Source organism: Hippocampus bargibanti, linkage group LG16 (assembly GCF_051943395.1).
Source record: "Hippocampus bargibanti isolate YZ-2025 linkage group LG16, ASM5194339v1, whole genome shotgun sequence".
In the NCBI taxonomy this organism is placed as follows: domain Eukaryota; kingdom Metazoa; phylum Chordata; class Actinopteri; order Syngnathiformes; family Syngnathidae; genus Hippocampus; species Hippocampus bargibanti.
This window is the reverse complement of record NC_142749.1, coordinates 6,749,053-6,771,522: the sequence shown is the minus strand read 5'-3', so window position 1 is coordinate 6,771,522 and position 22,470 is coordinate 6,749,053. Positions and strand designations below refer to the sequence as shown.

Here is a 22,470-nt window from a genome sequence, read left to right as displayed (position 1 = left end):
TGTTTGTTTCTCTCTCTGTCTGAATATTGAGTTTTAAGACTACATAAAACACTCAACTCAACGTAAGAAACCTTAGACTCTGTTGTTTTATCAGAAAAAAAAGAGTTAATTCGTAACTTTTATGGGCCTGCATTGATCTGAGTGTGAAATGGGGGCGGCTGTACAAGATACAATACAATACATACATATTACGCTTTAACAACAGCTGAAGCTTGAACAAAGCATGAGCATGGACAAAAGGTAAATGGTGCCCCCTCGTGGAAGGCAGAACATTGCCAGTGGTCTGACCAGTGCTTTTTCGGCACCCCCTGCAAGAAAAAAAAAAAAACCCCAACACATTTGGGAATGGTGCTCCACGTCACACTTTTCCCAATTCCCAAACAAATTGGGGAATGGCAGCGAATGAGTTAAGGAGTTTTGCATGGCAAATGTGTTTTTTTTTTCCTCCGCAATATCCATTTTATTGGTTCTACTTGAGCAATTCCCGTGGTTAGAAAGCCACACTTTCTGTACTACTAAAGATAGCACCATTGACACCATGTCTAATGGTGACCAATTTTCACAATTTCCGACTGTTGAGAAAGCATGTAGTCATATTGTCTCCCCCTTTTTTTGTGTGTGCGAAGTCGCACATGCATCTAAATGATTGCCGTTTTCCTGTGGGAATGAGCTATTCATTTAGCCCAGGGTAAGGTAGACAAACTAGGTCACAGAAACAGACGCGAGACATCGAATCTCTCAAATAACAACTCCAGTATTGTATAAAAACATGATCCGCGAAAGTGAGAGTTCAGCTCTTGGTTTATTTTTCTGTGTATATGTGGGCCAAATGAGGGATGCTGATGCAAATTGACCCAATGAACATTCACGTGTCCACGCTATACGAACGCTTCCGTTAATTACATCAAATTAAAGTTCACATTAGACTATTGACTATTGTACTTAAAAAAAAATCCCCAATCAAGACACTCTGAATTGGATTAAAGCCATGATTGGCTAGATTGATGTTTGCTATGTTCTCTCCTAATATTAGTTTTCCAACAATTCAATTATGACGGTTTGCTAACAATTTTCCCCAGTCACGCCGGGCAGACAACGATGCGACACAGTGGCTGGTTCTTCGAGCTATAAAGCTTTCGTCTTCGTTGAATGGGGTTGTCACTTGTCAACCGATTATGTGGAGCCTTCGTTTGACCTGGCTTTCAACACAACCTGAGGCTAAGCTTACCATCATGTATTAGAACACACAAGGAGGCTACAGCCCCCCTGAGTCAAGTGAGATGGAAAAGGATGGGATCCATTAACCTCTCTTTTAAAGGGTTCAGAGACCGCATGCAGACCAATTCATCCCCCTCAGTCAGCCTCGGGTTGACCTGCCAGAGAAATAGAGATTCATCAAGCTCCGGGACATTTTCAGTTTGTCCTGCTTTGTTCTGGGGTCTTTTGCACGCACACATGCACACACACGTGTAACACGCCTTCTGCCTTAAACAGAATCCCATTTTCTGGAATGTTTCTTTCAAATTTAATGTCTTTAATGGATTTAAGGTTTCCCACAAAAGTTGACAGTCGTGCTTCTGTTGGTTAAAGTGTATGACAACAAATCGTTTTATTAAATATCTCCCGCGTGGTCACACTGAAATTTCCCCTCTGATGAATTTCCCTCATATCATCACCACTAATCTTCCTCCCTCCGAGTAATTATGGCCGCTTTTGCTGAGAAAACAAGCAGGCGGAACCAGACTAAATGGAATGAGGTTTATTATATTGGGCAGTCCTGGTATTTTGACTATATATATATATATATATATATATATATATATATATATATATATATATATATATATATATATATATATATATCCCATGCTTTATTGTGTTTTGAGGATTTTTTTTTAAATACAGTGGTACCTTGACTTTTTTTTTTTTGGACAACGATACTAGTGCAGCGTGTTCTACCGGAAACAAATTCCTTGTGTGTTCTACATACTTGGCAATAAAGATGATTCTGATTCTGATTCTGAAATGAAACAATTTTGTCCCATTTGAGTTACAGCCTTCACGGCCAGCAGTTTGCAGCAGAAAATAAAAATTAAAAGAATTTTGCAATGTGGATTAGACACACACAAAAAAAACATTGACTTTGAAAAGAAAATCCACTAGTTTAACTCATTCGCTGCATTCCCAAATCTATTCGGGAATTGAAAAGTGTGACGTGGAGCGCCATTCCTGAATTATTTTGGGTTTTGGTTTTTCTTGCGGGTGTGCTGATAAAGTGCTGGTCAGACCTCTGGCAATGTTTTTCCCTTCCACGAGGGGGCAGTATTTGCCTTTTGTCCATGTTAGTGCTTTGTTACAGTTTGAGCTGTTGTTAAAACACTATATCAATCTATATGTATTGTATTTTGTACAACCGCACACATTTGAAGCTCAGATAACTCCAGACCCATATAACTGAGGAATTAACTTTTTTTTCCTGATGAAAAAAGAGAGTCTAAGGTTTCTTATGCTGGATTGAATGTTTATGTTGTCCTAAAACTCAATGTTCTGTGGGTTCGGGCACTGCAGTGAACACATTTTTGCACATCGTCTGGCAGTGAATGCGTTAAACTAAGAGAATTATGCAACGTGTATTGGACAAAAAAAACAATATTTTACAAGCATCCGCTAGTTTAATTATCACACATGCTACAAAATGCCTTAAACGGCATTGTAGTAACCATTTAAGCACCAAATATTTTAATACGAATAGAGCAGCAATACATGTAGACAGACAATATAATAATTGAGAGACTGGAACAGATTAATAGCATTTTCATTTATTTCAGTGGGGAAAGATGTTTTGAATTATGGACATGGTAACAGACAATTTAAACATACAAGTCAACTACTGTAATGCCCTCACACGTGGGAAAGGCGAGCGAGAGTAGCCAATGCTAATTCAGCCAAAAACAGTCCAACACAGTGAGAACACATAGAAACTGCTGCGACCCACTTTTCTCTCTCACTCAAAAGTCACGCCTCTTAAAGGCACATGCATCGATGTTTAAATTCACACTATATTTTCTACACATTTTATGCTTACAATTGACTTTTTTTGCATTCAAATGTAATTGACGTCTGTGCAAGTGTATATTTAAAACGATTTGTCTTGTGTTAAAGTTTTCAAGCATATCAAATGTGAAAATCTATTCTGTCAGTGCTTTTGATTCGGTCGCTTTAGAACACATTCCCTGTTTTGCCTGAGGTTCTGGAATGTATCTCTTGCAACAAACGTGGGTTCTCTGTAGGCTTGCTGAGTGTTTATATGTGTATGAGGTTTCAACACACGCGCACACATCCACACTCTGCATCCCTTCTTCCGTCTGTACATCCTTCGCTCAATCTCGCTCTCCCGGTGAAAGGTCGAGCCATACGTCTTTCCATCCATCATTATGTCAGGAGGAGTCTTACCCGCGGGAGCAGGTCGAGGATACAGGACATGTGGACAGGCAGGGCAGCAATGAAGCCTGCAAGAAATGCTACAACAGCATTTAAAAGACACACACACGTTAACCAAAATAATTGCTTCATTCAAAGGACAAGAGGGGCCCGATCCCAAGAGAGGGACTCTAATGATGAGTGTGTACACTGACTGGAAATTGATGCCTTTCCACTCACAGAATATTGTCAATTGACACTTCAAGGATGACCCGTACTTCAATTTGAGGCGACAAGCCTCTTTTTCTTTATTGTTGTTTTACATTTCCTCTTCCGACTGTGTTCCTATGAGACTATAAATATGACGCGCATAATGAAAAGTGATTAATATGATAATTCACTTAAAAGCAATCCACTGTGTCAATTTGAATATTCCCGTTGCTTTCTCAGCTCGCTGATAAGTGCATCCCGCTTAACTGAGTCACTGCCGGATGTGCAAAAATGTGTCTACTCCAGTGCCAGGGTTTTTGTCATTGTCACTTGTATTCCAGGACCCACAGAATATTGGGTGTTAGGACTACATAAACATTCAGTACAGCGTTAGAAACCTTACACTCTCTTATTTTATCAGAAAAAATGAGTTAATTCCTAAATTATATGGGTCTGGATTTATATAAGATTGAAATGGCGGTGGCTGTCCAAAACATAAATATGAGTTTATGTAGCGCTTTAACAACAGCTGAAGCTGAAACAAAGCGCTAAGATGGAAGGAAGGTAAATGCTGCCCCCTTGTGGAAAAGAAAAAATACCTGCCAGAAGCCATGGCCAGCGCTTTATCGGCACCCAAGCACAAGAAAAAACCAAAACTCTTAATACATTCGAGAATGGCGCTCTATGTCATATTTTCAATAAATTTGTGAATGTCAGTGAATGAGTTAGAGTCACGTCACCTTCATTCGATTATGATGAGTGATTCTCACCAGATTCAAGGCATCAAAGTAAAAGCAAGATAGGATCTCCCTCAGATTCAGTCCTTTTCAGACCATGTTTGACCGTCAGTCTCGAAAAAAAAAAAAAAGAAAACAATATAAATGAGCAGCGATTTTGTGCGCTGTCTGAAAAGACAGAAATATGTCTTTGGGACATTGGGACAGTTTTTTTTTTCATGTCAATATAAATGCCATTGAGTGTTAATAACTTTTCATGTCATCATTGCCCCGTGACAACAGTTAAACACCTTCAAATTGATTGGATTGGATTTGGATTGGATTTACCTTTATTAGTTTCACAGTGAGGAAATTTACATTTCACAGCAGCAAAGTTATGAAAGGAAGACGAAAGGAAATACATATGATCTTGATTAAGCTGCATTGAGTGAAATATTTGTCAATTAACCATCCTCTTCGTTTCCTTCTAGACCTCTACTGCACTCTTGAAGTGGACTCTTATGGATACTTTGTGAGCAAAGCAAAGACCAGAGTCTTCAGGGACACCGCAGAACCTCAGTGGAATGAAGTCAGTGTAAAAAAACAAAACAAAACATAGATAACACATCCTTCAGGTTTGAATCTTCCAGTGCTTTATTTACATTCTTTTTGTCCTTCAACAGGAGTTTGAGATTGAGCTGGAGGGGTCGCAGTTCTTGCGAATCCTGTGCTATGAGAAGTGTTACGACAAGAGCATGCTCACCAAGGATGACAACGAGATTGTGGATCAGATCATGGGCAAAGGGCAAGTTCAGGTAGGAGAGGAGCCACCAGTGATTTAAAAAAAATCATTTGAGACGTTTGTATTCTTTGGGAATTTTCCCAAAAACATGACTACGCGATTAGCTCTCGAGCGTCTTAGCACAATGGTGTGATTTTGGAGTGGTCTGCCTCTTCTTGTTCTTGTTGAAGTAAGAGCGTCTGAAAACCACTTTAGGCAAATGGGATTTCCCCAAGCCGTATTGTAAGAAATATACTCCAAAAATCCCTTTTGGGGAGTGTTGTAAATCATCCGCTGTCTCCACAATGGAATATTCGTGGTTACTTGGAGGCCGAATGCTGTCCCTTCTTTTGTAAATGATGAGGTTTTTTTTTCATAGCCACATACAGAGGTTGTGAGTTTTTTTCCACAAGGGAAATGTCGGTTCGTCAATTGAAGCCTGCCGATTATTATTTTCCACCTCGATTGTAGCAAATTGCCATCATTTGCTCAAGCTTGACTTTATGATCTCCTCTGAGAAATTCCAAGTACTACCTCTCTTCGTCAGTTAAATAAATTGAAACATTGAGCTTGTTATGGTGAGCAAACTTGAGCAGACCATATGATGACAGTTTTGTTTGTTTGTTGCTTCAGCGATATCGTTGACAGTTAGACAGCTGATTGACATATTTATGTCTAACTCGACAGAAAGTGGGGGGGGGGGGGCAGTTAGATCACACCCACTTGAGTGCGTGTGTGAAAATAAAGAAGCAGCTCCAAAAGATGCCTTGGCATGCATGGGCTGCTTCTCATTAGGCATATTTCGGTTTGCAAAACAAGTTCAACAAACTCCCAACATTCCCTGTGTTCTCTGCGTTGCTTATGTGGATATTTGTTGTCATCTATGAGTCACTTATACAGCCCACGCCGTGTACATTATGCCTGTTGTCTAGACACATTCAGTTCACAAGAGTCAGTCGCTATCATGACCTGAGGTTTATTGGATACATAATGTTTGTGAGGATTTATTCAAATCATGGGGTGACTTCTAATGACAAATGCTGAAGTTATGTAACGTTTTGGGAAAAAAAATCTAATTCAAAGATCGACCAAATCTTGGAATTCAGCAAATCACATCAAACCTCAGTTCGGTGCGTATAATTGCAAATGTCCCCATTGTTGGACTATTAAAGACTTTATGATTCTGATTCTGATAACCAGATTAGTTTGGAATTGTTCTGTTTCACCTCTGGCCTTTGTTGCCTTTTCATAGCAAGAGGACAGCTTAAAAGGTCAAAAACAGAACATGCACCCCCAATTAAATGAGGTGGACTCACATCCAAAGCTGTAACACTCCACAACGCCGTGATACATTTGCTACCTACCACATTTAAGGTTTAGTGGGTTGTGACGTGTGCATGTTTAAAATAACAGTGGTTAACTTTTTACGATACAGGGAAAAAAGTCTGAAGATTGATGAGGATTCAGAGTCAACTTCCATTACTTCCTCAGGGAAATTGTTTCAGAATTCAAACAAATTTAAGTCCATTAATGTCCTTCAACTTGTTTTGTTCCACCCTAGAGGTTCCACTATTCAATAATGATAACTTCCTGTTATTTATTTATCGTTATCCTTTTCATGTTTTTTTACATCATACATAACAGTAAATCCCACCTACATTGTCATAGCAGTCAGTCACAGAGACAAAAGTTGCTGGGAACATCCACTTCGAGCCAACAACAGAGGGGGTTGTGGGGGGTAGGGGGCAAGTAAATACACCACATGTTTGAGACATAAAATGAAGACGGAGCGAGGGAGAAAAAAAGAGGACCACGTCCCAATCCCTTGAGAGGGTGGGAACAGTGTGCGCTTGATTATGTGAGTGGAAAGGTTTTAGAGAAACTAAATAATTTGCTTTCTTAGCTAGCCTCTCAATTCTGTAGCAAAACTATAAAGTGCATGAACATTTTGGGCAATTGCACCCATTGCTGTCCGGATGAAACAACTCTGATTTTCAGTTTCATTTAGGTTTTTTCCCGTTATTTATTACAGTGGTACCCCGACTTTCGAACGTCTCTTCATGTACAGTTTTCAAGTTATGAAACGCTTCAATAGGAAAATATTGCCTATTGTGAAGAAATGATTTTTTTTTTCTTGTAGCTATCAATTAGCCTGAACGCAACATACTTATAGTTGCTCTGCCATTGGCAATCACGGAGCATCTTCCTGGCATCCCATTGGCTAAGAGGGACATATACTATATGTGCTTGTGTGGGGATAGATAAATACATGAGACACTGCCATAGTTTTGTGGCCATGTTAAGCGTATTGTATTGTATTGTAAATGTGAATCACACAGAAAAAGTGTTTAACAGTCAGGCGATCGCTTACGATTCTGATGTTTGTTTTGGTTATTTTCAAAGGAATGTTAAAAGCCGACCAAGACAAACATCCTTGGATCGGTTCTTTATAAAACAACAGTGGAGAAATACTTTTGAGAGAGAAAATGAATGAAAAAGGGCAAAAAATGATTACGTCACTGTTAAAAGTAAAATGACGTCTTTTTTTACATTCCGCACAACAATCATTGATTGTGCAATGATATTATTGTAACATCTATTTGTTACATATTTTGATGCATGTCTACGCTTTAGAAATCAATGTTTGGGACTTGGAACGGATTAGGGCATTTACATGGAAATTTGTCTCGATTTCCAACATTTTCTCGTTTAAAAATGTCTTCCTGAAACAATTACAGTAAAGTCTCGTTATATCGATATCGATAGTACTGCTTATTACGATACTATTTCTATGAACGCAAGGAGAAAATTTACATGCCGCAGGATCGAATATATCGATAGTCCGCATATATCGATATTTTTTCAGACTCCCAAGAATATCGATATAACGAGACTTTACTGTAATTTCGTCAGTAGAAGGTACCACTGTAGGTTTTTCTTTTTTTCATTTCATTTTGTGTGTGTGCATGCGTGCGTGCGTGTGTGTGTGTGTAAAGCACTGATGGATAAAACAAAATAAAACCATTACAGTACTTGTGTTTGCCTTGACAGACACTTGTACAGATTATTACATTCTGCAGAACTGTCATTGATTGTGTAATAATGTAGTTGCAACATATATTTGTTGCATATTTTGATGCATTTTTATGCCTTAGAAAACATGAATGTTGGGGGGTGGCTTGCAGCGGATTAGGGCATTCACATGGAAAAGTGTCTCTACTTGCATTTTCTACCACTGTAGGTTTTTACTTTTTTATTTTATTGTTTTTTTTTGTGTGTGTGAAAAGCACTGATAGGCAAAACAAAATAGTACCATTAAATATTTATCTCTATGTCTTTACAGACATTTGTCCAGAGTGCAGATAGTTTCACTCAAGCTGTTTGCTTTTTTGGTGAAGTCAAGTTAAAAAGGGGCCTTCAATGTTTTGCTTTCCTCTCCCAAGACTTTCGTAAACTAGTGGATACGTGACTGACCGTAGATGGGCATATTGGACTCAAGTATTTGTTTCTTTTTTTTTTCTTCATACCACCTCATATTCCTTTTGCTTCGCTTTACATTGATGAGAAAGAATCTCTCATGGAATACCTTCAAAGCAGCATTCCCCCCCCATCCTTAAAGTGGTTAAATGGACAATTTGCGATGTCTACCAGTGACATCATTCATGCAACATTTATCTGCAGTCATTCAGCCGGTGGCATTGCCTGAACAGATAACCTCTGCCCCCATGGGGTCACAGTGTTAATCCTTCTCTGATCAGCAGCAAGGTCGGATTGCACGCCTCCCTCCCGTCCATCAAAACATTAGCCTCAAAAGTTTCTCTGAACAGATTTTTTGGGGGGAGACGAGGGGCTCTGCCTTATCCATATCACCTCTCCAGGTTGCCAGTCAAAGGAAAGGGCTGTCTCTACATTGTGTAGATTTTGGCATTTTGCCACTCATCTCTCCCCGACTATATCCACAGTGACCTTTCTTCCGAATACAAACCTAACACATTTGAAAACTTGAATGGCTCTTAACAGAGAGCAGACCACCGCCATGCCGGAATTAGTAACAGAGATGGATTTTGAGGGGTTTTTTTTTTTCCTTCCGTGAGCAGACTGCTTCCTGGTTAATGGGCGGTTGACATTTTTACAGTTTAGCACTGATGTGCCTCAGCGACCTAAGAGTGAAATTCTTCCTCTGCAATTCGCACAATCTCTCTGTCTTTTTTTCTCATCCCAAGAGGAGGTAATTAGCAGGAAAAAATGGGATCAAAGCATTCATTTAATGATAAGCACAGATGGGGAACAACCAGCAAGAGTTTTCACTTGCTGTACAGCTTTTTGGTGCGTTGAGAACATGTTACTCTTTCCAGCACAATCAAGCTGAAAAATGATATCTTGGACATTGACTGTCATTTAGCAGTTTTATTTGGTCTGGCTGGTCTGATTTTTGGAGCCTCATTTTTATTTTTAAAACATCAACACATGATCATAAATGTGTTGTTGGGTGAGTTATCTACAGACATACCGTATTTTCTGGTGTATGAGGCACACCCAAAAGCCTTGATTTTCTTCAAAAGATGACCCTGCACCTTATATGTGAAGTAATATTGAGCCACAACAGGCCTCGCAACGACGTACTGTCAGCAGCCACTGACTCCATTTCCCCTTGTGGAAGAAATAGTGCGTAACCCCAGCCTCTACTGTAGCGTCTTATAATGTGGTTTACCTTATGTTTGATAAACTTATATATTTCTATATTATTTTTGGACAACTTTTTTCATTCATTAAAAATGTGTCTTATAGACCTGTGCTCCTTATATATGGTAAAAGTTTGAAAATACAGCATTCATTGGGTGTGCACCTTATACTCCAGTATGCCTTATACACCGGAAAATACGGCAATTAAGACATGTGCAATTTCTGGTCTCCTGTACTCTAAATTGCACTCATTCTCTCTCAAGCACTTTACAAGTTGTCCCGAGTGACACAAGCGTGAGACTTGCCATGCTTTTCTTCAGAGGACAAGTTGCGTAACTGTTCAAGATCCAAATCCCAGAACTCTGTGTAGCTGCAATTCGTCCTATCGCTCAGTGTCCGAGATGCTTTTATCTCGGTAACCGGGTTCTCACACGCACCCGATTCCAACCTCCCTATGGGCTTTCTTCCTGAGTTTTTGTCTGGGCTTGTTTTATCAGAGGGGGTCATGTGGGTTGCCTTTAAAAGTGGCCGCTGACCACAAATTGGCCTTATGAAATAAAGGAAAGACAGGTAGTAGGTGAACGGCTGATCCTAGCGCAGCCTTCACAAACCTTTTTTTTTTGGTGCGAGTACATGCCTGTACTATGTCTACCAAAAATGCCTGTACTATGTCTACCAAAACACGGCATGTTCTTGGCCCCATTATATCCGGCACATCGACACGTCTAAGGATCCATGTTGCGTTTTCACTTCTCTCTCCCATCCAACCCGAATGACCTACAACACCCCTAAAAACACCACTAGGGGTTGTTTTTATTGGCTTGTAATTGGGTTGAGTGCGCGCGTCGACACCGCCCCGCACCTCCTGGCATCTGCAGCGTTAATGGGCCCCTATAAGCCGTAATCTGACCAGTTTCCCGGAGATAATGAGAGCCAGATAAGGCAAGGAAAAGAGAAAAAAAGCGCTGAACTTGTTTGCCAAGGGCTTCTTAAAGCCCCCTCTTAGAAGGGCAGGAGCAGGACAGGCATGCACACATGAATTAGCTCACGTGATTGTAAAAGTACGGGTGCAAAGGGGTCGTAAAGTTGGTGGTTGGCATCTGTGTGCACTCTCGTTCCCACTTAAGTGCCATCGTCTTCCCTCGTCATTAAGCATTAGATGCAAGGATTGACATTTATATGCTTTGTGAAGGGTTTATTGGTGAAAGGGTCCGCATTTTGGCTAATTGCACCTTGACTTGTGAAGCTTGTCGACAAGTGCATCGTCTATAATCCAAGGCCCCTATTTGTTGAACTGACATCAGGTTATTAACATGCAAGCAGTTGTTGCAATTTTATAATTAAAGCCCACCATCCGGAACATTTGCATGTGTTAACGGTGTCTTTTTTTTTACCTGCTGTCATTTCAAGCTGCAGTCTGTCATGTTTCCAGGCAACAAATAGATGATAGCGACAAACATATACACACACAGCTGTCATCAACACGGCGCACGTGAAGGCAACCTCCTAAATTCGGATGAAGATGTATTGTGAATGATGTCAAACACAGCCTGTTGATTTACATACACCTCCTTTTCATCTTAGTGTGTGTGCGCACGAGCGTGTGTGTGTGTGTGTGTGTGTGTGTGTGTGTGTGTGTGTGCGTGTGCGTGTGCGTGTGTGTGTGTGTGTGTGTGCGTGTGCGTGTGCGTGTGTGAGTGTGTGTGTGTGCGTGTGTGTGTGTGTGCGTGTGTGTGTGTGTGTTTGCGTGTGCGTGTGCGTGTGCGCTCATGTGTGTCAAATAGCTTTTTTTTAAGTCCGCGTATTATATTTGATAAGATTTTTTTTTTTACTGTATAATTGTTTCCACTGTTTTTTTGACTCATTTGCTGCCATTCCTAAAATGTATTCGGGAATTGAAAATATGACGTATAGCGCCATTTGTTCTGTTTTTTTCATGCTTGGATGCCAATAAAGCGCCAGCCATGTACTCTGGCAATGTTTTTTCTTTTCCACAAGGGGCAGCATTTTCCTATTTTTCTATGTTATTGCGTCTTCCCACTTCAGCTGTTGTTAAAGCACTATATTAACCGATATGTATGTATTCCATTGTATTTTGTACAGTCACCCTCATTTCAAGCTCAAATAACTCCAGACCCATATAGTTTAGGAATTAACTATTTTTTTGAGTTTAAAGTATACTTTTTTAAGAGTCTACATTATCTAACACTGTACTCTCTAACTCTTTTTTTTCTGATAAAACAACATAATCTACGGTTTCCTATGTTGAATGGAGTGTTTATGTAGTCCTAAAACTCAATATTCTGTGGGTCCTGGAATTCAAGTGACAATGACAAAAACCCTGGCGGAGTGGACACATTTTTGCACGTCTGGCAGTGAATGCGTTAATGTGGCTTATTTGTGTCAGTGGTTTGTCGTTATTTCCCTTCTCAAAAAATCACTGTGAAAACCCTGGCCTTAGTTATACTTTGTTCATCCAACTTGAAATGCATGCTTTCTGCCATGAGGGATTTATATGCTTTAAAGGACAACCGACACTATTTTTTTGTTTCCTAACTGACATCAGAAAAACGTTGTATAGCATAGATACCCAAAACACGCAGGCTGATATTTTTAGTGAAATGCAAAACACTAATAAAAATGACGTGTCCCAAAACTACTTCAAAATGACCTCAGAAAGTTTCAGTTTCAGAAGGTCCCACGCCCTTGTTCGTGACGTCACGACAGGACGTCTTGTCTTGCTCTAAAATCAAAAGAATGGCTTGAGATTCGGAGAAGATACTTTCTTGTTACTCATCCAGTTATGAATATGATTCAAATAGTTCTGAAGAGGAAAGCATACATGTTTGCAATCGATTAAAGAAGTCCTTCCGGATCATTTTGAGCCGTCTGGACTCCAATGTAGCATCCCGGAAAATGCACAAGATGGCGCCCAAGCTCCATTGGAAATGGGCTGATTTGTCTGCTTGGAATTTGTGTCAACTAGTATCATATAGTAGTCTTGGTGCAACACACAATGATTCACCATCGGGTTATTTATGTGTTTTCCTTCTAATTTCGCCATCAACACGGATCAACACGAAGTTTTCAAACCAAACAAAGTACCCAAAATGTATTGTGTGTCGCTTTCTCGGTCAGGGGCGTTCCAAACGTGACGTCACGTCAGGCATCGTCATCAACTCGAAGACTTCCTGAATATTCAGTGCGAGTCTTAAAATGTAAAATATAGCTATATGCCGCGGAATCTTTGTAAATTACGCTCAGTAGAAGTCATTTGAAATGATTTTACAAATTATGGACACAACTTGTCCGGAGGCGTCGGTTGTCCTTTAAATAACCACACACTTTGCCGCAAGCATTTTTCAATCATAGTGCAACATATCCTTCCCTTGTCCTCCCCTCCTATATGAAAATTTGGCCTTTGTGTATGTGTCCTTGACTTTAATAGGGAAAAATCAATATATGTCTAGTGCGCCATTGTACACAAATCTGTTTTTTTACTCTCCCATTTGGGGCAGTAAATGTCATATTTTATTGGTACTGTACTTTGGCCAAAAGTAAAAAGTCATGTTGAAATTATATTTCAGAAGCTGTTCTGGATCTGAGGACCCTGTGTGATGTGTTGAACATGTCAGGAAAAAAAGGCAATTTAAATGCCAAAGCAGCTCTCCGCAAGACATTGCGCAACCACTTCTCCTTTTTTCCACAGACATTTTAAATTGAACCACGTAATCTCCCAAATAATAATGGAGACGTTAAAGGCAAGCTGACCAAGTAATTGCTCCTCATTATAACATTGCATCATATCGTAGAGAGATTGACTGCAGATGTCTGTTTTCTGAGAATGCCGCACGTGAGGATGGTTCACAGAAGCAAAACAATTAGAACAAGAGCCCCAGATGTCTGCAAATTATGGTATGCAGAGAGAGTTAAGGTGAGAACAAAAGAGGCCATCACAGTAAAAGAAATTACATGCTCTCCGAAGAGAGTCCGTGACTCCTTTTTCACATTCAACGGCGACCTTTTTTGTCTTGTGGAGTCTTTGTGTGTACGGTAATTGGAAACAGTCGAAAGCGGAGCCAGCTTATACAATGACAGTCATCTTGGCGCTTGTCAAGTTCTTTGCTCAGATAAGTCTGACAGAAAGACCTTCACTTAAGCCATATATTACATTTTCCATTTTATTTTTTGTAATCAGTCAGTTCGACGCCTTTTTTTTTATATTTCCTATAGCTCTTCTTATTGTCTCAGCTGATAAAACATCCTGATTAGAGTAATAACATAGTTGGAGGAAATCGAGCATAACACTGACAGGCTCACACTTCGATCATCCTTTTGTCATAACAAAATCTGAGTGAAGCTTACTGTTAGCAAAGTACCTAGCGAGTCATTCTTAATTAACTCTCAGTGCAGCAGACGTTTTGCTGTCACGATTACCTTCAGTCAGTATAATTATTTGGCTGTGACATTGGGCTGCCTCTTTCCCACCACAGAACCATTTTGGCTCCGGGAGAAGCTAAGCTCATTTCATGCACTTGACTGCCAGCATGCGGCAAATATCCTTCCCTTGTCCATCAGCGGTCACAAACACAAACACACTAGACAGTCAGTATTGGCATTTGCCATTGGAAGACGATTCTCGTCTCTGTGTTATGGTTTCTCACGGGATTTTGGCCGCCATTGACTTTTCAATTTGACATTCACCCATTTTTTTATTATTTGACCAAAGACAAAGACAGACAGTGCTGTCTGAACATAAATAGTCAATTCTGACATTCATTTGCCAATATTGAAGCATGTGATTAACTCATTATCTGCCAGACATTTGTAAAAATGTGTCCACTCCAGTGCCAGCGTTTTTGTAATTGTCACTCTAATTCCAGGACCCGCAGAATATTGATTTTTAGGACTACATAAACATTCAATACAGCGTAAGGAACCATAGACACTCTTCTTTCACCAGAAAAAAGGAGTTGATTCCTAAATTATATGGGGTTTGAGTTATATGAGCTTGAAATGAAGGCGGCTGTCTAAATACAATACACTTTAACAACAGCTCAAGCTGGAACAAAGAGCTAACATGGAAAAAAGGGAAATGTTGCCTCCTCAATTACCAAATAAATGTGTGAATGAGTTAATCCTTGCCTGACATTTGCTTATGCTTGCTTTTATTTGGATTTTCACAATACAATCCCTGAAGAAGACAGATATTGTCTTGGAGAGACCAATGTAAGACCCTCAGCCCCTCTTTGGGGTGAAAACTCGATCCTGCATATGATGAGCTTTGGTTCTTCACTTCATTTTATCCATGGATTGCCTCGTTTAGGAATGAGAAGTAGTGTACCAAACAGAACCTCTATACACCATCCAGCCGGAACAAACTTGCCCTTACAATGATAACAGTTGTATAGTTGCAGTGACTCCCCCAATGCTATTTTGATTCAGATTTTGGAATCAGCAGTATTTCGAAAGACTGGGAGCATAGCGTTTGATTTGGTTGATAAATCGTCACAATCTCTTTCGGGCAAGATTATGCCTTGCTGTGTCACGCTTTGCATGGAAAGGAAAAGGAGCTCAAATTTAATTAAGATGACAGGAAAATGAAACGATCATAGCAAAAAAAAAAGTGCTGCCAACCCAGGGGCGCAGTGAGTGAGATAAATATTCTAAGGGCAGTGACGTGCGGTCAGCTTTGTGACTGGTGAGGCACATACTTCTCTGCCATCGGTTATAAAACAAAAATAGAAAGTTAGCCATTATTTTTGAATATTTCTTTTCAAAGCCATTCACAATGCAATCAATTCCATGTGATTCAACAATGTGTGCAAGAAAAAACAAAACACTTACTTTCTATTAACAGAGAGAATTTGAGGGATGGATGTTGTGATAAAGCCCCAATTCTAAAATTACCCACACGTCTGGTTTAAGACTTTGCCCCCTGCTTGGCGTGAACGAAGTTTCCAGCTGGTAGAGCCCTCGAAAACGACATTTTGACTTTGAAACTTTAAAGTGCTGGGGCCCAGGAGGATGTTTTTTTCCCCTGGGGTCTTAACTCACTTGCTGTACCTTTGACCCGTTCTCTCATCCGCCGTCTGTTGGGGAAATTTATTTTTTGGGGGATGGTATTTGGAATATGCCATGTATTCCACATCAAACTAAGCATGTTTTATGGGTCTTATTTTGCACAGCGAAGCACAAACTAGGCCAGAAAAAGGGCCAATCCCAAACGGTGTCATGTGGTGAAATAGTAGTTCACGCAAGACTATATATTGGTTCATTATTTCACGTGTCCCAATATTTTGACACTGGATAAAGAATCCATTGTTGGTATGATAACACTCGTCACGACGCAGTTGATGCAATTGCACCTGATTGTCACGATTTGCAAGGCGATGGTGGTGATGGACCCCAAAAAAGCAGGCAGGAGGAAGGAGCAGGATGTATTTGACAAATTGTATTAAAATAAAGTCATCAGGAAGAAAATCTCAAACAACAAAGTCATCGGAACCGAAAAGTCCAAAGTAGCAAACAAAACTATGAGTAAAACATGACAAGTGGAAACAAACCTGATGGGTTGAAACAAACAATGACCTGACACTGAATGGTTGTGCCGTGAGTTCTTTTAACTGCCACTGATTAAAACGACGAAACCCTGTGTAGCTGCAGGCGGGGCCCGACAATGCCACCTGTTGGACGCAAACCGAAATGTGACAACTAAAGGTAATCAGACAGTTTCATCCCTGGTCTGTGTCCTCGCACATTTCGACTAGTTACAACCGCAATTGATATCGTTTACAATGATGTTTTCCTTGTGCAATGAGCCTGTCGTCACATGGAAGATGAATGCAACTCTTCCTCAATTTTCTTTGGGGATGTTTTCAAGTTGTCATCTGTTTAAAAAAATGAGGGTAAGCCATTGCAATTACCCAACGTCATGGAAAAATCCAGCTGTGGTGCTGTCCAGCAAACTGACACCGCTTGTCACATTTCAAGCATTCTTCACACATTAAGGAATGCTCGTCTTGATGGATGATTTTAATCCACTTGCACAATCCAACCAAAGTTGAGTAATGCAAGCAATTAACGATAAAGCAGTCCAATGGCTTCAGATTCGACCCTCTTATCACAAGTGGTCGCAGCCTGTTGCGTAACCACGGCGCTGCAATGATGATATCGTAACGCTCTTTTTCTAAAATACCCCCGGCAGATGCATCAAATGTGTTGAACTGGCCTAGAGACGCTATCTCGAGTGCGTACCTGTTCTCTCAGTGAGCCGAGTGGGTGTTTATAAGAGAGGCAAGTCGATTTCTCGGGAGTCGCACATTGGGCGAATTATGTAATGTGTTGTGTAATCACAGAGGAGACGGATGTGCTGAGTTTCACGATGCAGAGGAGGTGTTTGGGTATATGAATCTCCTTGTCTCATGTTTGATGAAGTCAGAGCGGTGTGGGCAGGTCAGCAGGCCACTCTTTTTTTTTCCCCTCAGCCGGCGTCCTCCCTTAATTTGATTTCATATAAAAATGCAAACATCAAATATGAATTGTCGAGACATATATATATATATATATAAACCAAGTCCAAGAGTTATGCTGCTCCTTGACAGCCTGGTGAGATTGTCTTTAGCTGTCATTTCCAGACTGGTTGCCAAGGCAACAAACATCCCGGTGCTTGATTGGCGCCCATTGTCCTCATTTGATTTGTTCACTTGATTTTTGTCTGACACAAAATTCATGTCCTAATGGGTGTTTGACCCCAGATCAGCTAAAGACAAAAGGCAGTTTAGAAAGCTGATATGGGTTAAGCAACAAATGACTGACCCGGATGAAGAAAACGATGCTGCTTTATAGTGCATCTATTAATGAGGAGCTTCACCACCTTCCATTTTGATGTAACTGACAACACACGAGCACGTACTGGGTCACTGGGTCACATTGTGTGGCTGACTGGTCTGAATATCATCAGAATTGTGACTGAGCATGTACAGATCCACTTTTTAATTATTTCACTACTGTATGATCTGTTGCAAGTATAACCAAGATGAGGGTAAAGAAGGCAGATTCAGTGAGGACTGGGCCATGTGACTTTATTCTGAATGTGTTGTTGAAGGGTGCTGGTTTCTTTCTTTTTAAAATAAGATGAGAAGAATTATAAGGTTTTGCCATTGTAAATATAGATCTGGTTTAACATTTACAATTGTCACCCTTACTTTTCATACTATAGTGACACCCTACACCACAGGGTAATTAAGTTGGGATACATTTTCAATTCACACTATGATAGCTGGCCATCGAGCAAGCTATTCGCTATATAGCTAGCTAGCTAGCTAGCTATCTTAATAGCTATCTATTAGTTATCTATTAGCTAGCTAGATAGCTTTCTATCTATTTGAGTTACTTCCGGGTTGAGTGAACACTGACGCGTGTGGCAGCCGCTGCTCACCCACAGAAAAATCCTGTAACTGCAAAGTGACCTTGAGTGTTTTGAAAAACACTTATATAAATGAAAATAAATAAATTTGTTTGCTTATAAAGGTATATGATTGTATTACTATTATTATTATTATTTATTTTATTTTGTATTTACATGGGATTTATAAGCACCTTTTACAACTCTCAAGGACACTTTAGAGTCACAGGATAAATCTAAGTGATATCTTGACTTGAGAGTTCTATTTAACTCATTTGTATATTAAATTGATGTTCCTTGGCCAAATGAAGTCAAATCCCATAAATCTGAACAGTTTTCCATCAGCGCACCATTGCGTAATCCTGTCACCTCTTCATCGCTGTTCCATGCAACCCAAACGTCCTCCCTCCCTCCCTCCCTCCTTTGTTCTCATGTAATCTTCCAGGTGGCTGCATGCAGTCACTCGCAGTTTGACTCTCCAGAATAAATAATTCAAACAGGTCAGTAGCGTGCCATCCTCGGAAGCTAAGCTCGCGTTCTCTCTTCATCACTGGAAATGGGTCATGCTGTACAGACGGCCCGGACCCATTTGTGCAAAGAGGGTCGAACACGGACATACACACTCACGACTCTGGGCCAGTAAGTTAAACCAACCGCTACAAGGCACGACATGATTGTGTTGTCGATCAGTGGATTATGATCCATTCATGTATTTTTATTTTTATTTTATTTATTTATTTATTTTACTGAAAGCAAATCAGATGCCAAACTATTAAGTGCCGCTTCACCACAGCATCATCATAGTCAAACCAGCATGACAATGAGCAAAATAAAAAGCCTGAAGACAGATTCCTGAATGAATCACACTGAAAGGAATATTTATAATGTTACATTACATTTTAAGCGCCTTTCTAAGCTCTCACGGAGACTTTTCAGTCACAGACAAGCATAGGTACTATAATAAATAAGATACAATCACAAATACAATACAATAAATAAAATACAATTATAAATAGAAGCAAGAGAGAGCGCTACACAGAAAATGCAATTTTAAAGGACAACCGACGTCTCCGGACAAGTTGTGTCCGTAATTTGTAAAATGACTTCAAATGACTTCTACCGAGCGTATTTTACAAAGATTCCACCGCATATAGTAGCTATATTTTACGTTTTAAGACTCACGCTGAATATTCAGGAAGTCTTGTTTTTGAGTTGGTGACGAGTCTGTACGTGATGTCACTAAAGGACCGCCCTTTGCCGTAAAAAAGACGCATTGTAGCAGTCCTTCCATCACATCAATGTATTTTGCTGTACTTGTTTGGTCTGGGGATCTCGTGTTGCACCCAAAAGCTGCCAGAAGGCCAGAGGAGGGCGTCCAAGCGCCATATAAGGAATTTATCAGCCTGTGGATACGGAGGTGGCCACTGGAGGTCGCCATTTTTTGCCTCTTTTTTTGGGTGAGAGATTTTCCCCAATGTTGCCTCAAAATGGCACAAATAAATTCTTTAATCGATTGCAAACATGTATGCTTTCCTCTTCAGAACTATTTGAATCATATTCATAACTGGATGTCTAACAAGAAAGCATATTCTCCGAATCTGAAGCCATTGTTTGGATTCACAAGCAATGCAAGACGCCTTGGCGTGACGTCACGAACTGGGGGTGGGACTTTCTGAAAATGCCCAATTCGCAGCTCAATTTTTTGCAGATTTTGGACACTTCAAATCATTTTTATTGGTGTTTTGCATTTGACTAAAAATATCATACTGCGTGTTTTGGGTATTTTAGATGCTATAAAACGTTTTTCTGGTGTCCGTTAAAAAACAAAAAAGTGACGTCGGTTGTCCTTTAAATAGGTGGGTTTGGAGATAAAGGGCTACACATGTACAATCGGAGATGTGATCTGATTGTTTGGATAGTGGCTTTGTCAGGAGGCTAGCTATAAAAATGATTGTCTCTCTCTTTGTCAATTGATCTGCCATATGTTTGTACTCCGCCACAGATGGATTTGACATCTTTGATTTATGTTTTTTTTTTCAACAAAGATACACAGCTGTGATTGATTTGGATTTCTTCCGTGCGCACATAATCATAAACTTGAGCGTGTGTCCAAAGTGGAGCAACACGACAACATGCAATCCAGCTATTTTCCTTACCAACGTTTTATAACGTTGCACGGCAGCATTCCAGATGACTTGGGTTAAATTTCCACCCTTAACTGGTCGCTAGCCAATCACAGATTATTACCAGACAAATGTGGAGATGTTAACTCAATCACTGCCAATCTCAAATTTATTCGGGAATTGAAAATTAGACAGAGCGCCATTCCCGAATTTGTTTAGATTGTTTTTTTTTTTACTTGCTGAGGGCGATAAAGCACTGGTCAGACCTCTGGCAATGTTTTTTTCCCCATCATGAGGGGGCATCATTGGTCCCCACTTGCACCTCATATTACTCCAGACCGATATAACTTGGGAATTAGCTTTTTTTTCTGATGAATAAAGAGAGTCTAAGGATTATTAGGCTGCATTGAATGTCTATGTAGTCCTAAAATTCAACATTCTTTGTGTCCAGAATTTGAGTGAAAATGACAAAAACCCTGGCACTGGAGTGGACAAATGTTTGCAGATCGTCTGGCAGTGAATGAGTTAAAAAGTCAATTCACCACTTGAAGCCAAAATAGGCTCTGGAGATCTATTGTCAAAAATCACAGTTCGGTGACATTTCACAACTAATCTGAGCCGAAGTGTTTTCGCAATCTGTCGGTGTGCCGATAGTGTTTGGGATAGAATCTAAATGGCGCAGCTGGACACAATACAGTTCATTGATTGGTAAACACCGCAGTGTGGCAATAGGAATGGAACGTGAAGAATCCAAAGTGTTCAGCATTTTGTTTTTTGCGGCATGCTATTTTCACTGAAACCCTGCACAGATGAAGTGGTCAGAAAGCCTTTAATAGTCCCACATTGGGGACATTTGCAAAAATGAAGTTTAATTTATATACTCTTCAAATAAAATCCAAATAATTTATTAGTTAAGCGCGTCTCCTGTTTCCCCACCACAACCTGCAACCAGAAAGAGGCTTATGAAACCCTCTTCTTCTTTTCTTGCTTCCTCCCTTGCCTTTGTTCCTTGTGTTTCAAAGCGCTTAATAAACGATCGAGCGGTTAATCTGTTGAAGATCACCCCCAAAAGGCATAGATGAAAAGAAAAACAGAATAATCCGAAGAAAACCCTGAGGCTTGTTTCCCCACCCTGCCAAACACTCTCTGCCACTCCCGTTTAGTACCTTGAAAGGGGCTCCCTTGATGCCCCCGCCATCCCCCCACTCCCATGCTCCCATGAAGAAGAAATCAGGAGCTCACCACGAAAGGCCGGTGGGGTTCCATATTAGTGTTTGAGGGTGCACAACTGTTAAATCGATCATTAATTCATCTCTGCGAATGAGTGCAACTAGTTCATGCCCCCTCCTTCCCGTTTGTCTCATTATATGGAGCGGCTTTACGGGGGCTCCTGCCGCCCCTCCCATCTATTCTTAAGAAAGTAGATGGGACCTGATGTCAGGGCATTCAGGGCACATGGGGATGAGCCATCTGCTCTTCCACTTTATGATTATGTGGGGAAAATCAATCTGTTATGTTGAAAATATAATTAGAGAGTCTGGTGTTAAATAGATTAAGATTTTGGAAGCAATTTGACCGTAGAAGCGCTCATAGATCAAATTATCACCCCAAAAAAGCATGAATACAAAATATATTGTTGTACAGTGTTTAAAAATGTGTTTTTTTAAGTTGCATATGAAATCGGCAACAAGACTACCTGTTGCCAATTTCTATAACATCATTTTATAACTGAAAATTCCTCAACAAGGGAAACGAAACCAATCAACCTGTAAAATATATGCGATGGGAAAAAAGGTATCAACAGTGACAAGTTTCCCATATTCTGGATTCGTATTTGTGAACTATCTTGAATTTTCCTGATTTGTGGTGTCATTCGTTCATTCAAATATTTGATTGTTTTTTTTTTATATTCATCCTGATTTTCCCATCTTGTTTTAAACTTTCCTACTTGGATCCTCAATATGTGTGTGAATCTTTCAAACTCAAATATCTCTCTCGCTATTCCGAGCCATTGGTCCATGTCATTTACCGTATTTTCTGGCGTATAAGGTGCACCCCCATTGAATGGTGTATTATCAAACTTTTTAACTATATAAGGTGCACTGGACTATAAGCACACCTTTAATGAAT

The 22,470-nt window shown here is 40.1% G+C and overlaps 1 protein-coding gene across 2 annotated transcripts in view; it reads left to right on the top strand.

Moving 5' to 3' along the window:
* Positions 1-22,470, top strand: part of abr (ABR activator of RhoGEF and GTPase) — a 90,217-nt gene that overhangs the window by 49,744 nt on the left and 18,003 nt on the right. For both annotated transcript variants that reach the window (XM_089016723.1, XM_089016724.1), the window contains exons 15-16: positions 4,838-4,935; positions 5,030-5,161. In XM_089016723.1, the coding sequence (XP_088872849.1) occupies positions 4,838-4,935; positions 5,030-5,161 (230 nt within the window). The remainder of the gene's footprint in view (positions 1-4,837; positions 4,936-5,029; positions 5,162-22,470) is intronic.